At 35.1% G+C, this 15,768-nt stretch overlaps 1 protein-coding gene across 2 annotated transcripts; it reads right to left on the bottom strand.

Moving 5' to 3' along the window:
* Positions 1 to 319: 319 nt before the first annotated feature.
* LOC101251083 (probable RNA-binding protein ARP1) lies at positions 320 to 3,375 on the bottom strand. 2 transcript variants are annotated; one of them, XM_004237473.5, is made up of 6 exons: positions 2,888 to 3,375; positions 2,632 to 2,791; positions 2,174 to 2,297; positions 1,709 to 1,751; positions 1,424 to 1,631; positions 320 to 579 (listed from the first exon to the last, which is right to left on the bottom strand). In XM_004237473.5, exons 1-6 carry the CDS (start codon positions 3,056 to 3,058, stop codon positions 533 to 535), a joined length of 753 nt encoding a protein of 250 aa, XP_004237521.1. In that variant the 5' UTR covers positions 3,059 to 3,375; the 3' UTR covers positions 320 to 532. The 2 variants fall into 2 exon arrangements, with proteins under 2 accessions (XP_004237521.1, XP_004237522.1); XM_004237474.5 differs by having other exon boundaries at positions 320 to 599; positions 2,888 to 3,370.
* Between the last annotated feature and the right edge of the window lie 12,393 nt (positions 3,376 to 15,768).

The raw sequence follows: 15,768 nt of genomic DNA, 5'->3' as shown, positions 1-15,768 counted from the left end.
AAAAGTCAATCAATGGAAAATACCCTTTTCATGATCAAGAATAAATAAGCTTAATTAGAGCTAAGAATTTGATGTCTAGATTGAGGCTCACTCTTCAAAGGGTGATCGTAGATGTTGTCTTTCAATTGGTGAAGATGCAGTATGCAAGTAGAGAAGAAGCAGCTTAAAGGTTACAATAAATATATAGTTCAATGTTTATGCTTAATAATTAGAAGCTCATATTAAGCTTATAGGTAACAATAAATAATGTATAGTTCAATGTTTATGCTTATAATAATTAGAAGCTCATATACTATGTCAAGCCATTAAGAGAAAGGGATTAGACAAGAAATGAATAAATCTAACTAGTAATCTGATTGACAATAATAATAATTTTTTTTAGAAAAATTACAAAGAAAAAAATAAATAAAATTGGAAATTATATAATTAATTAGAAGAGCTACTGCAGAATATCTCTAATAATAGCATTGCTCTGAGCAGCCTCTCACCCTCTTTTGTTATTTGATCCAATCACCACCTGTAATCCTCCATTCTAATAATTGCTCTTTCTCATCATCCTTTTCATCATAATAATTGTACCTATTCCACAGCCAAACAAACTGTTTTTTTGTAATATCAGTTTCCAATTTTATATATTTAATATAATAACAACCACTATATACTTAGCTAATTATTATTAATTTTTTCAAACGAATATACTGATCAGAAATGATCAATAAAAAAGAGAAGAGAATCTCTAGCATTCTCACATGGTCCTGTTCCAAGTGATTGTATACCATGTGACTTCCTTGATTCTTTATAATCACCAACATAGTAAAAATAATTTCTTGAAATATTTTTCACACTTATATTATTACTAATTGTAGCATTACTTTTAATTTCCTTTCTTTACTCTTTCTCATAATTTGTTTAGAAAAAAAAAACCAACCTTTTATTCAACAGATCTTTGATTCAAGACTATAAAAAAAATTAAGTTTCATATTCCATTTAGATCAAACAAATAAATTAGAATAAAAAAATAATCGTTATTCATAATGTTCGAGTATCATTTGAATAATTAAATTGAAAGTATTAAAATATCTTGGCCACTTTCGAAAATGAATAGGAAAAAATAATGTGTAGGTAAAAAATTTAAATAATCCTCTAGTCTATACTCTATTGTAATGTAATGAAGAATTCCTTTTTACTTTTTCTACCCTTGTTGACCTATGGATATGATGAGAAGATTTATGCCACTCTGTAGCAGATTTTGATGTTGAATATATTCTCCAAACAGCACGTGGATGTGCGTTGGAAGAAGCATCCAGGCCATTAAGAAATTAATATTATAACCCTACGTGAGAGCATCATTTATTTTTCATTATATTAAAAATAATTTAAATCTTATATTAAGGTAGAATATTATATTCTAGGGAGGGAGTACCTGCAGTAGGAGGAATTGATGTGGGCTTTGACATAAGGGTTGGAATAGGGGCAGCAGGTGTTGGAGAATAGATATGGGCTGGAAGGCCCATTGTCTGTGACTGATGATGAAACTGATAGTATGGGTGGTACACTGGCATCATTGCCTGACCTGGATACACTTGAGAAAAATGACCATTCACGTAGCCCCCACCATTGTAGCTTACTTTCTGTGCACCAAAATTTAATATACTTCAATTTCCAAAAAGTCCAAATTTTTCAATGCACCCTCATAATGAAAACTTACATGATTGTAGTTCATGTCTGTGGCAATATAAGCTGGAGAATACCTGCAAACATACCAAAATTTGATATAATTATGTCTACGTTTTTCAATTTAAAATAATTTGATCATGGTTATGTCAGCTTTGTAAAATAAATATTGGAACTACATATCATACTTCTTTTTAGAATATGTCAAAGGTAGTACTCCCTCTTTTTTATTCACTAGAAAGGATTTAAGATACTTAATAGCTTTGTCATTTAAAATTGATCTCTAAGAGAAAATAAAAAAAGATCTACCATTTTATCTTGCGTAGCATTAATTATTATGACTTAATTTATTAATGTCCGGGCTAATTTTGACCATGTTAGCCAAAAAAGAAAGGAGGGGATCTTGTTAGTAAGAAAAAGGTCGAAGCTAATTAAACTAGGATTATGGAGATCCAAATTAAAAATGAAAAGATTAGAGAGTAAATTAATTTTTATTTACCCATAGAAAGGAAGAGGCTGATGATGGTGAAAGGGTGAAGCCGGAGGTGCAGCTTGGGGATAGTACCACTGCACGTGACTTGCAGGTGATGCTGAATTAGCCCTTGCTCCAACCACATTAGGTCCTTCAACATTTTTCAATTAAAAAAAATAAAAGTTACACTTCACATACTTTTTAATCATTAATAAAAACACCTTATTACTTGACTAATTAAACTTAAATGCACCTTGATCTTGTAACATGAGTGATATTCACCCATAAATTTTAGTTAAATTTACAAATATTTTTATAAAATTTTAAGACTACTTGCTATGTCATATGACAGATTGAAAATTTATATGGAAATCTAGTTAGTCTGGTAAATTTAAGGCTATTAGTAATTTGAGAAAGAATGTTTTTATAATATACTTGTCTCATAAAAATTGAATGCATATAATAAAATTTTCCATAAGAGGTACCTTGTTGAGGAGGAGGAGGAGGAGGGGGAGTAATAGAGGGAGAGGGGCGGGAACGACGGGCGCCGAGGGACGCGAGATTACAGTTGGCTCGGCGCCCGTTGATAATTGGAGTGGCATCCTCGCATGCTTTTTTGGCTGATTCTGCATCCTTAAAGGTCACCTAGATATCCAAAAGAGGTGAAAAAAACCTTGAGTCATACACTATTTAATGTTGGTAATAATTTGTGATTGAGATTTAAATAAATTGATAACACACAAAGCCATAGCCTTTGGATCTTCCGGTGATCTTATCGGAGATGATGACAGCTTCCAAGATGTCACCATACTTGTCAAAGTGTTCTTTCATGGCTTCCTTAGGTGTTTCCCATGCCAACCCTCCTACAAACACCTTTGTAAGCGTCGTATCACCCATGTTGCTCATCGTCATCTATAGAGAGAGGACTAATGAATGAAGTTTAATTAGACTTCAAAAGACAGAAAATAGAGGACTTGAAAAAAACAACTTGTTCAAGACTATATAAACTTGAGAAACAAGAGGGGAGGGGGAAGTTAAAGGGGGATCGGGAGATTGATGCAATATTTATCATATAATATACATACTGTATGCACACTATACTTTAATATAAAAGGGTTTATAATACTATTAATAGCCTAAAAATATATATTCACAAGTAATTAACTTCCCTTTAAAAAAAACTAAAAGGAATAATAATAATCTAAAACATAAGGAACATTACTTGCTTCAAAATGTTACACTCCTTATCCTAATTTATACGGCTTTTTCTTAATAAAAATTAAACTAAGTTTAACTAGAATTTTGCTCATCGAATCTTAAACTTTTTTGAAATTAAATTTATATATTTATAAATATAAGTCACTATGATTGATAATTTAAAATATTTATGGTCAAATATAGATTTGTTTGTATCTCGAAATCCGAAAAATATCATATAAATTGAGACAAAAAATATATAACTTTTTATATTATCAGTGTATATAAATCAAATTTACACATTTGCACATATACAATAAACACATAGAACTTAGTTGTATTGCATTGTTGTGGGTGAGGTGGGGTGGTTGAGGTGTGGTAGGGTGGGATAGAGGGGTGGGGGTGGGGTGGAGAATAAGAAAATGGAGAAAAGCAGGAGGACAGAAAAGCATACAGTTGGACAATGGGTTGAGGCCATCAACGTGGTCTCCTTTTCTTCATCGTCTTCTATCTGGCATTGTGTAATAACTAACATGCTACTCTTCATTAAACTTTACTTACCATATTAAAACCCCTACCTTTCTATATTGTGCTGTAATTTTTCCTTTCCAAATTTGGACGCATAACAATTTAAGTTTATGGTCAACGCGTTATTCCTTTCCTTTAACCAATTTATGATTTTTTTTTATGTATTTACCTCAAACTTCTAATGCATATTTGACTAGAAAGGGCAAAGGGGTAAATATACCCCATCACTTTGAGATTTAGAATATATGGATTTCTTATTGAAAAAGTGGTGCATACTGTAACATCTCTTACTCGAACTAACTAAGAATAAGCTAAGAAAACCAAGAATAATCAATTTTGAGAATAAATAAGGAAATCTGGAAAATTTCAGCTTTCAAAAATGAGGTTTGGTTATTTTTAAACGGCCATAACTTCCAGTTCAGGAGAAGTTTGGATGAGTTCTTTATATGATTGGAAAGGTCTTGGGAAGATCTTTCCAACGCCACCAAGTCTGCGAAAATCTGATGTCGTATGAAGGAGATATGCCTTTCGGAAGTTGGGCTGTTGAGTTGAGGAAAATTCAATCCGGATTTTAATAATGGTAAAGTTGTATATTCACCCTAGTATTTTCTAATTCATTTTTAGGTTATATTAGGGGTAAACCAAGTCACAAATCAGTTTTAGAAAAACAAAGAATGCTTAAGGCTTGGGAGAAAAGAAAAAAAGAGGAAGATCAAGAATTGTCCAACAAACGCTAAGATCGTTGAGTGGAATTCGTCGGGATGATCCCTATCGTGGTATGTGCAATAATTTGGTGTTGGGTTCTTTCACCCACACCCCAATTTGATTCAACACAACAAATTAGAGTTTATTTGAGTGAAAATCTTGAAGTTCTTGATGAAAAGTTGTGAAGTTCTTGTTGGTTGAATTGTAGTTGATCTCTCGTAGGTTAGATTCATGTTTCTGGACTTTTTCGAGTCTAATCTATTGGGTGATGAGGTATTTAGGGATTGTAAGTGTTTGGGGTGAGATGCATGGAATTTTAGGAGGTTTAGAGATGAAAACGGAGAAGAAAAGTCGAAGGTCCCGCCAAATAGCCCCTGGGGTGTCGCGCTTGCCAGAGCCCCTCAGAACACGCTCTGTCTGACAAGACCCGCCGCGCCGCGCCATCCAGAGCGCCTGAGACCAAGGTCTTTCCAATAGGCCTTGGCGCCCCGCGCCTCTCAGAGCGCCACGACCCCCTGAAGACCTCATTCTTTCCCTATCTTTACGTACTAGTTCCTAAGTGATGTACCTATTATTCCTAGTTGATTCCCACATTCTAAATGTACATCTAAATATCATGAAAACATCCATAAACATGAGATCATGATCCTTGAATTCATAATCCAATTCAAGGAAAGTTAAGATCAAAGTCAAGGAAGTCAAGAGTCAAGTCTAAAAGTTAAGAAGTAAGTCAAAGTAAGTTCTTAAAGCATTCAAGAGTCTTAAACATAACATTTTCACTTTGTTTTAAGGTTCAAGTAAAGAGTTGAGTTTAATTCTCAAGTGCTACAAGGGAACTAATTATTCCCTAATAGTTAAGTTTCGAGTAAGCAAAGAGTATAAAATTGAGTTCATTTCTCAAGAGTTATAAAAGAACTAAGTAGTTCCTCACAGCTTAAACTAAAATGTTTTCAAACTTTTGAGAAAGAAAGGAAGCTAGACCTTCACAGAGCCTATGACTAGTTTTCATAAAAGAAAGAGGAAACTATGATTTCCAAGAGAGTTTTTCTTTTAAAAGATAAGTTTTGAGCACTAATCTTAAATCACATAATCAGTATGTTTTAAAAACATAAGAGCTAGTATTGAGCACCGATGTGTGGATGCGAGTTCAGATTAACTCAAGTCTCCATGGAAACCATATAGCCATCATAGGTAAAAAAAAAGGTCGTTTTTTTAGATGAACACTCTTCATAGTTTACAAGTAGATCTATTAGGCAGCTCATGTCTTATAAGGTTAGGAAGGTCGGGCAGCGTGGGCGGAGTAATGTCATATCATGACTATAGCTTCTAAGTGATGGTTGTCGGTTAGAAAAGCTCCAATAGAAGTATTGTATTTTCATATACATCATTTATTTTTATTTTTACATACATCTCAGATATTATTTGTATAATTATTTACATTTAGAGTTTATAGCATGTTTTCAGTCAACATTTATTTATATTGCAATTACTTTTAAACTGCGTATATTGAATAAGACTTAGTAGATCATGAGTCGAGCAGAGTCTATGTAAGTGTTCCTTCTTACTCCTTTTCAAGCTTAAGTGTGTTTAATATTCCAACTCGCATACTCGTACACTCAATGTACTGATGTCAGTTGGCATGCATCGTTTCATAATGCAGACGCAGATAAGCAGGATCAACACGCAGTGCACTGTTGATCCCGTTGAGCACTCCACAGTCACTAGGTGAGCCTCTTGCATTTCTGAGGACATACCTTTTATTGCTTTTCTAGCTTAGACCATTAGGATATTTTGGGGTCTGTCCAAACATCCATCTTAGTTAGTTTAGAGGCTTCATAGACAGTTAGTAGTTCAATAGTCTTTTCATTTTCATTTTATGTTAAAGATTTTAGTACCATTTTTCCAGTTTGAATGTTTAAAAGTTTTAAAACATTCCAGATAGTATTTCTATTCAGTTTAGTTAAGTTCTTTCATTCTTATAAGTATGATTGTTGTCTTCCGCTAATTTAAGTAAGTCAGACCAAGGGTTGGCTCGAGGCCAGCAATAGTCACCGAGTGCCAGTTCGCCCAAGGTGTAGGCTCAGGGCGTGACACATATATAGCCTCATTGTCTAATAAACTTTATGTGTGTGTGTGTGTGTGTGTATATATATATCAGATTAATTTTTTTAAAAAAAAATTAAAATTGATTTTTAATTTCCAAAAATATCAAGTGACATAAAAAAATTACCTCATCCATTTTTCTTAGGGAAAATTACGCGGAAAAGAAAACATATACTAGTTAATTAGTTAATAAGTTATAGTTTGAGTTAATATGGCTCACAATTTAATTTTAGCTTTAATTACGTCCCTTTTCCTCTTTTATACATATACAAATACAAATTATGCACATATATATACAATTATATGACATATATACAAATAAAATTATCCTCTCTCTACTCTCTGACCTTTCTCTTTTGCCTCTCCTCTCTCTCTCCCAACCTTGCTTGCCTCTATCCTCCTGCTCTCAATCTCTCTCGCTAGATATACAAATACATATATATATATATACATACAAAATATTATCTGACATATACAGTTCGCCTCTCTCCACTCTCTACCACTCTGGCTCGCCTCTCTCCTCCCTCTCCCAATCTCTCTCACCAAATATACAAATACATATGTGTGTCTATATATATAATTATTTGACAAATATACATAGATAATTCGCCTAGCTACAAATCATAATTAACAAACTGTAGATATGAAGCGTAATTGAGCTAGTTTTAGTGGCTATATGTGAATGTTACCCTTCTTATCCACCCAGACCCTACCAAATTAAAAGAATTTCAGTCCTTCTATTCAAACTCATTTTATGTCTAGAGTAGGTGAGGAATTTAAAAAATTATTTGGATCGAATTTAAAGGTTTGAGAAAAGGGTGAGATAATATTTTAAAGACACGTAACAGTTTCGTAAATGAAAAAATCATTATTATACAACAACATTCCTAGTGAATTTCCGGGGAGGTAAAATGTACGCATACATTACATTACCTCATGAAGGTAGAGAGATTGTTTCCGAAATATACTCGACTCAATAGCAACAAATCCACGTATAAAAAAATGGAGACAATGAAGAAAATATAACAAGTAACAAGGCAAAGTCTATCGGGAATTAAGGTGCCAAAAATAACAATAAAAAGATGTGATGATCAAAACATAATAGACATCATATTAGGAGATTATTGAAAACAATTTTTAAAAAAGACTGAAAAAGAACTACAATAATCCAACTAGTACTATGGCAAACGCTAGAACATCCTAAGCAAGAAAACACTATACTACCTGCTAACATTCTACCTTAATCCATGTCATTTCTTATCAAAGGTCATGTCCTTGATAACCTAAAACTCCATCATATCATGTCTTATCACCTCTTCCCAATCAATACTTCTTCCGTCTACATTTTTTTCTCCTCGCACCCTCTATAACAACCTCTCGCACCTCCTCAGTATAACGTTTAAGCATCTCCTCTTCACATTTACAAACCATCTCAATCTTACTTCCTTATCTTATCACCACAAAGGTCACTCTCATATTATCCTAGATATCATCATTTCTACTCTTATATTAATCATGGTATTACCACATATCCACCTCATCATTTTCATCCCCAAGACATGCATCTTCTAGACGTGAAAATATTTGACTGGCCAACACTTTATCTTATACAACCATGTCGGTCTAATCATCTTTGTATAGAACTTACATTTAAGTTTTGGCAGTACCTTTTTATTACACAATACTCTAGAGGCAAACCTCTACTTCATTGATGTCATATCAATAAAATGTGTGATATCATTATCGATGTCACCACTCTCCTATATTATTGACTAAAGATAATTAAATGTGTCTCTCTGGAAGATATTTTAAGTGTCAACCTCATTTTCATGCCAACATCATTCATTGATTTATTGAATTCACACTCCACATACTTTGTCTTGGTTCTGTTCAATCTAAACCATTTAGTTTCTAAAATTTATGTCCACACCTCTAACTTAGCACTAACTCCATCGAATTTCTTATCAATTAATACATATAATTTATAAATAGTATACACTACGAAACCTCATCTTGAATGCCTTATGTCGGTTCATCCATTACCAAGACAAATAAAAACAAACTAAGAGTTGATTCTTGGTGTAACTCCATCTCCACAAGAAATTGCTCAAAATCTTCCCCAGCCGTTTTGATCCATGTTTATATCTTTCCCACATATCCTTTATTGCCCAAATGTAGGTCACTAATTCACCCCTTTCCTCCGGTCATCTCCACAAGACTTTCCGCGCGACTTTGTCGTATATCTTTTCAAGGTCATGAACATCATATTTAAGTTCTTCCTTTTTCGATATCTCTATCAATTACTATCAATCACTTTACATGATAGATGACTTCTGTAGTGGATTGTCCTGGCATGAATCTAAACTGATTTTTGAAAATAGACAAACCCCTCATCTCCATCACTCTCATCTTTATTTTCATAAAGTGTGGCTTAATAACTTAATTTTTATAGTCATTTCAATTATACTCCACCTCTATTCTTCGATCATCTTAACAATCCTAAATGACATTGAACAAGCTAGTTAACAATTCTAGACATACTCTATTCATGTTCTTCGAAATCTCATTTGGTCCTGTCGCTTTTCCTTTCTCATCCCACTTATTAGATGTTTCAACTCTTCAAATTTAATACATCTACAATATCCGAAATTTTGATGTGGTGCTCGAACTTTCCGAAACCTAGCACAATGTCTTTATCCCTTTCTTTGTTCAATAGTTTGTAAAAGTATGTCTGTTCTCCGCCAGCGCTGTCTTTTTCATCCTTGATTCACTTCAATTGATCCAAGTTACAATCCTTCCTCTCTCTGACCTTCGCGATTATTAACAACTTCTAATCTTACAATTAGTATTATAGTTTTTTTTTTTAAAAAAATATGCACCCTTTGTAAGATAAAAGGGGTTTACATGCATATTGAGAATTATTGTAACGCCCCAAAATGAACTAAGGTGAACTAGAGACTCACGAGTATTTCTTGAGTTAATTTTGTTTTAAAATGAGTTACTTTATTTTTCTAAGGCAGTGTGTGAAGTTTGGAGTTTAAACGTCCAAGGACGCCCATGATGTTCAGAAGGTGTGTCTTAGAAAGTGTTCTTACATCTTGTTGTGTTTGAGTGAGTTTTACGTGTTTTTTTCCTTGAAACTAATGTGGGATGTTCCTAAGACCTAGACGAATTATTTTAGAGGTTTAACATCCGGGGAAAACTCCACGCAGGACCCACAAGGGGCCCTAGATGGAGGGCCCAAGACTTGGACAAAACTGCCAATAATCACTACTCTATCGACGAGGCAGTCTACTAGCATGGACCTATCGACGCCCTGTCGACAAGGGGGCGTATTCCCATACTTAGTGGGAATTCTATACCCCCATGTATAAGCCTTTGAAGTCATCGACGCCCAGTAGGACGGGACGTCGACCAGGCGACACCCCATAGCTTGGGTCGTCGATTGACTCCTCCCAAAAGTTGCTGCCATCTTGGGGTGTTTTGTGTAAATTCACCCCAAGTCTTTTATAACCCTAGGTAAATATTTTTATTGTTTTTAAGTTATATTAAGTTAGTTTTAATCCCTAGACCTAGACAAGACCCCTCACTTCAAATATTCAAACTCCCTCTCTAAAGAAAACTCTCTCAAAGTCACCATTGGAGCTAAGACTCAAGACAGGAAAGGAGGGCTGGTTCGCACGTGTATCTTCACCAAAATTATTAGGTTACCTTCTCTTTGAGGTATGGTATCCATCCTTGAACCCTCTTCCATTCAAGGAGTCGTTTCCAAAAGATTTCAAAAAGGGTTTACAAACTCTATTTCCTTCTACATTTAATTTTAAGCATGGGTCTTCTTGTAAAAGTGTTCTAATGATTTAACTATGTTTATCATCGTATGAATTGATGATTTCCATGTTAAAAACCTAATGAACTCATTTATATGAATATTTCAAACTTTTAGTTAAATAAGCATGTTGGTAAGGTGTGAGCTTTGGTTTTCTAATGTTGTTGTTTTGGTTTAGCTACTGCCCTAAGGGCCTTATTATGATGTAATATTGAGAAATTGATTATAATGGATGATTTTTTGGTTAAATGATGAGTTGACTATATTGTATAGTTCTTATGTTGAATTGCTTTTGAGTAGTATAGTCCACCTTCTTGGTGGCGGTGTTTATTTGATTAACTTGTTATTACTTAGTATGTTTTGTGAGTGTGGCTTTGAAGGCCTAGTATATGAAATGAAGTGATATTGAAGATAAGTCTTGCCGTGTGTTTTGTGAAGTTGAATAGCATGTTTGACTTAGATTATGTCTAGGTAAAGTATATGACTTGTGAAGCATGTAAAGTGTGTAAGTTGATGAATGTAGGACTAAATCATGTATAGAGGCTAATGTTGGTGAAGTTATTCTTATATGCAAGATGTGCTCCCAAGTACACACACCCACACTTAAATGAATGTATAGAGCTAAATTGAGTAATTGGAGGATTTTTGAGGTGAAAACTCTTCGAGAGTTGAGATGAAGTGTTTAGTAGCAACTTCACTACATCCTAAGATCTTTCTAAGATAGGTCGCAGGATGAACGCCCTTCGTGAGTTGAGATGTGGTGTTCACTAGATATCCATAACCAATAGTTTAAAATGTTTAGAAACTGTGGGGGTTATGTCTAGCACGAGAGGATATGAAGAAGAGGTGGTTACACTTCATGAGATGAGATGTTGTATTCCAGTCTACCTCTTGAGATGAGTACTCCTCGTTAGTAGAAAATGAGTACTTAGAAGCAATCTCATTATCCCTTAACTATGCGCCCGTATAGGTGTAACCATTGGGAAAGCCATGTAAAAGCTAAAAAGAATGACCTTACTCTAGGCAAGTGAGGATTCCTCATCCGATAGGGGTTAATGTCGGAATTCCATGTCTAGCTCTCATGTCTTATGTCGGTTAAGCTAACCCTCCAAAAAAGAATGGATTGAACTAAGTCTTCTAAAAGAACGTACTACTTAGGGTAAGAGACAGTATGAAACGTTATCTACTCATTGCACTAGGTAGGACCTTCCGAAAGTGAAGACTTGGTGCCAAACCTTCTAAAATAATGTACTACTTAGGGTAGGTGGTGGTAAGGGATGCTATCTACTCATTACACTAAGTAGGCATTCCGAAAGGGAAGACTTTGGTGGTTTGTTGGGAGCCTTTTGATGTCTTGCAATTGATTGAGGGGCTTGTTTCTCCCGAGTTGAGTAAGTCGAAAGGGGTAGTCTTGAAGATTGCTTTTGTGTGTATTGAAGGATGCATATGCATATTTCCTTCATGTCTTACATTAATGAGTCTTAGGATAATCCTGAGGTAGGGAAACTCTTACAGAAAATGAGTTCACTTTCTTTTTCGGGCATTGAAAGTTCACTCATTTAGAATTATGACAATTCATTGTGAATGACTTAAATGACTTATTGTTAAAGTTCAAATTAGTTCACTATGATGTTATATTTGAGTTCACAGTATGTTATGGAAATTACTGTAAATGGTCTTTTTTGGTATAAAATTATCAAAACTCTTATCTAAGTGTTAAATGATGGTACTTATGATGTTTTGCTTTTAAATTCATGAATTTTATACTTATTTGGAATGAAAAGCTATTTTACTAAGATGTCCCTTTTTACATATTTTTGCATATGTCATGCTTAGTAAATTGTTTTGTACTAACCCATACTTTTCTATACCTTATAAGTATTGGTTGAAGACTTTTTGGAAGATTCGAAGGTGAAGCTTGGGAAATTCACTCTCTCAAGAATTTGTATGTCCTCATATATTCAAGGACATACTCTATTGTTTCCTAGCTTTATTATTAAGACTTAATATGTATTTTATTTCAATGTAAAGGGTCGTGTCCCTAAGATATTACATGTCGTGTATTAAGTTTGACTTGTGATGAAGAGATTTCTTAAGTATTTATGAAAGATTTCCTTTTTATTAATTTATTCGTGAAAAGTTTTAATTTCTCACTACTATTCATGTGTTATGTAATGAATGCTAGTTAAAGGGCTTGTACAAGACCCTAAAGAGTCAAGTACGCCCGGTCACAAAATGAGGGTCTCTCCTAACTTCTATGCGGTGCTTTTGGGTCATGACAAACTTCGTATCAGAGCCTAAGGTTATGGGAAATAATTTAGGTTCTAAAAGTATCACAATCCACATCTAGTAGTATCTTGGTCATTGGTGTGTGTCGCGACACATCTATGGACGAGAGGCTATAGGATGATAGAAATTTCACTTTCTTCTCTATTTTAATGTCGTGCCTTGGAGTTGAGTCATATAAGGTGTCTTCTCTTAACCTCTTCTCTTTGTGTTTATAGTACATGAATACGAGGAGATCAACCGCTATAAGGGAAGAGGGAGTTGTAGATAATGAGAGGATCTCTCCCCGTCTTTACCAAGTTCTTATTGTTGGTCTAGATGAAGAGAACGAGGAGGTTCCTTTTCAAGAACCTCAAGTGCCTCCTATGACTCAAGATCCTTTTGTTGAAGGAGATATGACTAATTCGGAGTTCAGGGATGCCCTAATGAACTTGACCCAACTCATGACGGCTCAAGCTCATGTAGTCAACAATCACTTTGTTGCCCAAGCTAACCAAGGATATAGGCCCCAACAAAATGCTAGTACACCCACTTTTAGAATTCGGGATTTTATGAGGATGGACCCTCTCACTTTCCATGGCACTAAGGTGGATGAATATCCACAAGGTTTCGGATGAGGTTTTCAAGGTGGTAGATGCTATGGGTGTGACCCTTAGGGAGAAAGCGGAGTTAGCCGCTTACCAACTCAAAGATGTAGCTCAAGTGTGGTTTATGCAATGAAGGATTGAGAGACCCTAGGAGAGGGTTCCGATTGATTGGGAGGAATTCAAAGAGGCTTTACTGGATATGTTTTTTCCCCTAGAGTGGAGGGAGAAGAAGATGGTTGAATTCATGAACATTCGTCAAGGTGGAAAGAGTGTGCAATAGTACTCTCTCAAATTCACCCAACTGTCTAAGTATGCCCCAAGCATGGTAGCCAACCCTAGGTCTAGGATGAACAAATTTGTGATGGGGGTGTCTAGCTTGGTGGAGAAAGAGTGTCATACGGCAATGCTTCTTAATGACATGTATATCTCTAGGCTCATGGTCTATGCACAACAAATTGAGGAGTCCAAAATTAGGGAGATAAGGCAAGAGGGTAAGAGGCCTAGGTTCTTCCATGGGAAACAAGTATAGGACTCCAAACCAATATTACCAAGATGGTGGCCATTTTTTTGAGAGGACTAGGTGCCCTACTTGTGGAAAGCCACATTTGGGTAAGTGTCTTTCCGGAACGGATGGTTGTTTTGCATGCGTTAATAAGGGCCACAAGATGAGAGACTTACCCAACATCAAAGCAAGAGGGAAAGAGGTCAATCAAGCTTCCTTAGATCCTAATGCTCCAAAGAAGAACCCTTCCTTTGGGATGGGAGCTAGGAAGGATAACTAGTCCTGAGTTGATGGTTTTGGTAAGTCTTAACTCTTTTTATTGTTGTTTTTATGATATGAAAAGATTTTATGTGGTTTTATAGTGCATATGATCATGTCATCTTGATGAATTCCTCAAAGAATGGAATTTTGAAAATTTTGACTATGTTGGGAAGTGTTACAGTGAACCTCACTGTAAAATTTTTGCATTTTGAAAAAAAATTGTTTGTCTTGAATTAATGTTTCAATGTGTTCATATGTATTGTATATAAGCATGTTTAATGTTGGAGAAGGTATTTCCTCCATAGGAGAAGGTTAAGTGTGAGTTTTGAAAATTTTGAAGTTTGCAAGAGTTGCCTATGTTGCTAAGTGTTTGAAAGTGTGAAATGATGTTCCTCGCTAGTTGATGCTTTTATTTTGAGTGTGTTTATCATTATTTAAATGTGTTATTTGATTCTAAGATACTCCTTTTTGTTCTTGAAGTTTTAGTGTCATTCGAGAACGAATGTTATTCTAAATGGGAGAGAAAGTAACGCCCCAAAATGAACTAAGGTGAACTAGAGCCTCGTGAGTGTTTCTTGAGTTAATTTAATTGTAAAATTATTTACTTTAGTGTTATTAGGCAGTGTGTGAAGTTTGGTTAAGTTTGTAGTTCAAACGTCCAAGGACGTCCATGATGTTCAGAAGGTGTGTCTTAGAAAGTGTTCTTGCATCTTGTTGTGTTTGAGTGAGTTTTACGTGTTTGTTTTCCTTGAAACTAATGTGGGATGTTCGTAAGACCTAGACAAATTATTTTAGGGGTTTAACATCCAGGTGCCACCCCACCTAGGACCCACAAGGGGCCCTAGAAGGAGGGCCCAAGACTTGGACAAAACTGCCAAAAATCACTACTCCATCGACGAGGCAGTCTACTGGCATGGACCTATCGACGCCCTGTCGACTAGGGGGAGTAGTCCATACTTAGTGGGAAGTCTATACCCCCATGTATCAGCCTTTGAAGTCATCGACGCCCAGCAGGACGGGACGTCGACCAGGCGACGCCCCATAGCTTGGGTCGTCGATTGACTCTTCCCAAAAGTTACTGAAGCTTGCTACCAACTTGGGGTGTTTTGTGTAAATTCATACCTTATTTTAAAACCCTAGGTAAATATTTTTAGTGTTTTAAAGTTATATTAAGTTAGTTTTAATCCCTAGACCTAGACAAGACCCCTCACTTCAAATATTCAAACTCCCTCTCTAAAGAAAACTCTCTCAAAGTAACCATTGGAGCTAAGACTCAAGGAAGGCAAGGAGGGCTGGTTCGCACGTGTATCTTCACCAAAATTAGTAGGTTACCTTCTCTTTGAGGTATGGTATCCATCCTTGAACTCTCTTCCATTCAAGGAGTCATTTTCAAAAGATTTCAAAAAGGGTTTACAAACTCTATTTCCTTCTACCTTTGATTTTAAGCATGGGTGTTCTTGTAAAAGTGATCTAATGATTTAACTATGTTTTTTCTTGTATGAATTGATTATTTCCATGTTAAAAACCTAATGAAGTCATTTATATGCATATTTCAAACTTTTAGTTAAATAAGCATGTTTGGTAAGGTATGAGATGTGGTTTTCTTATGTTGTTGTTTTTGTTTAGC

Source organism: Solanum lycopersicum, chromosome 4 (assembly GCF_036512215.1).
Source record: "Solanum lycopersicum chromosome 4, SLM_r2.1".
Classification (NCBI taxonomy): domain Eukaryota; kingdom Viridiplantae; phylum Streptophyta; class Magnoliopsida; order Solanales; family Solanaceae; genus Solanum; species Solanum lycopersicum.
Note: the sequence above shows the minus strand (reverse complement) of the source record. Positions and strands in the feature narration are given on the sequence as shown.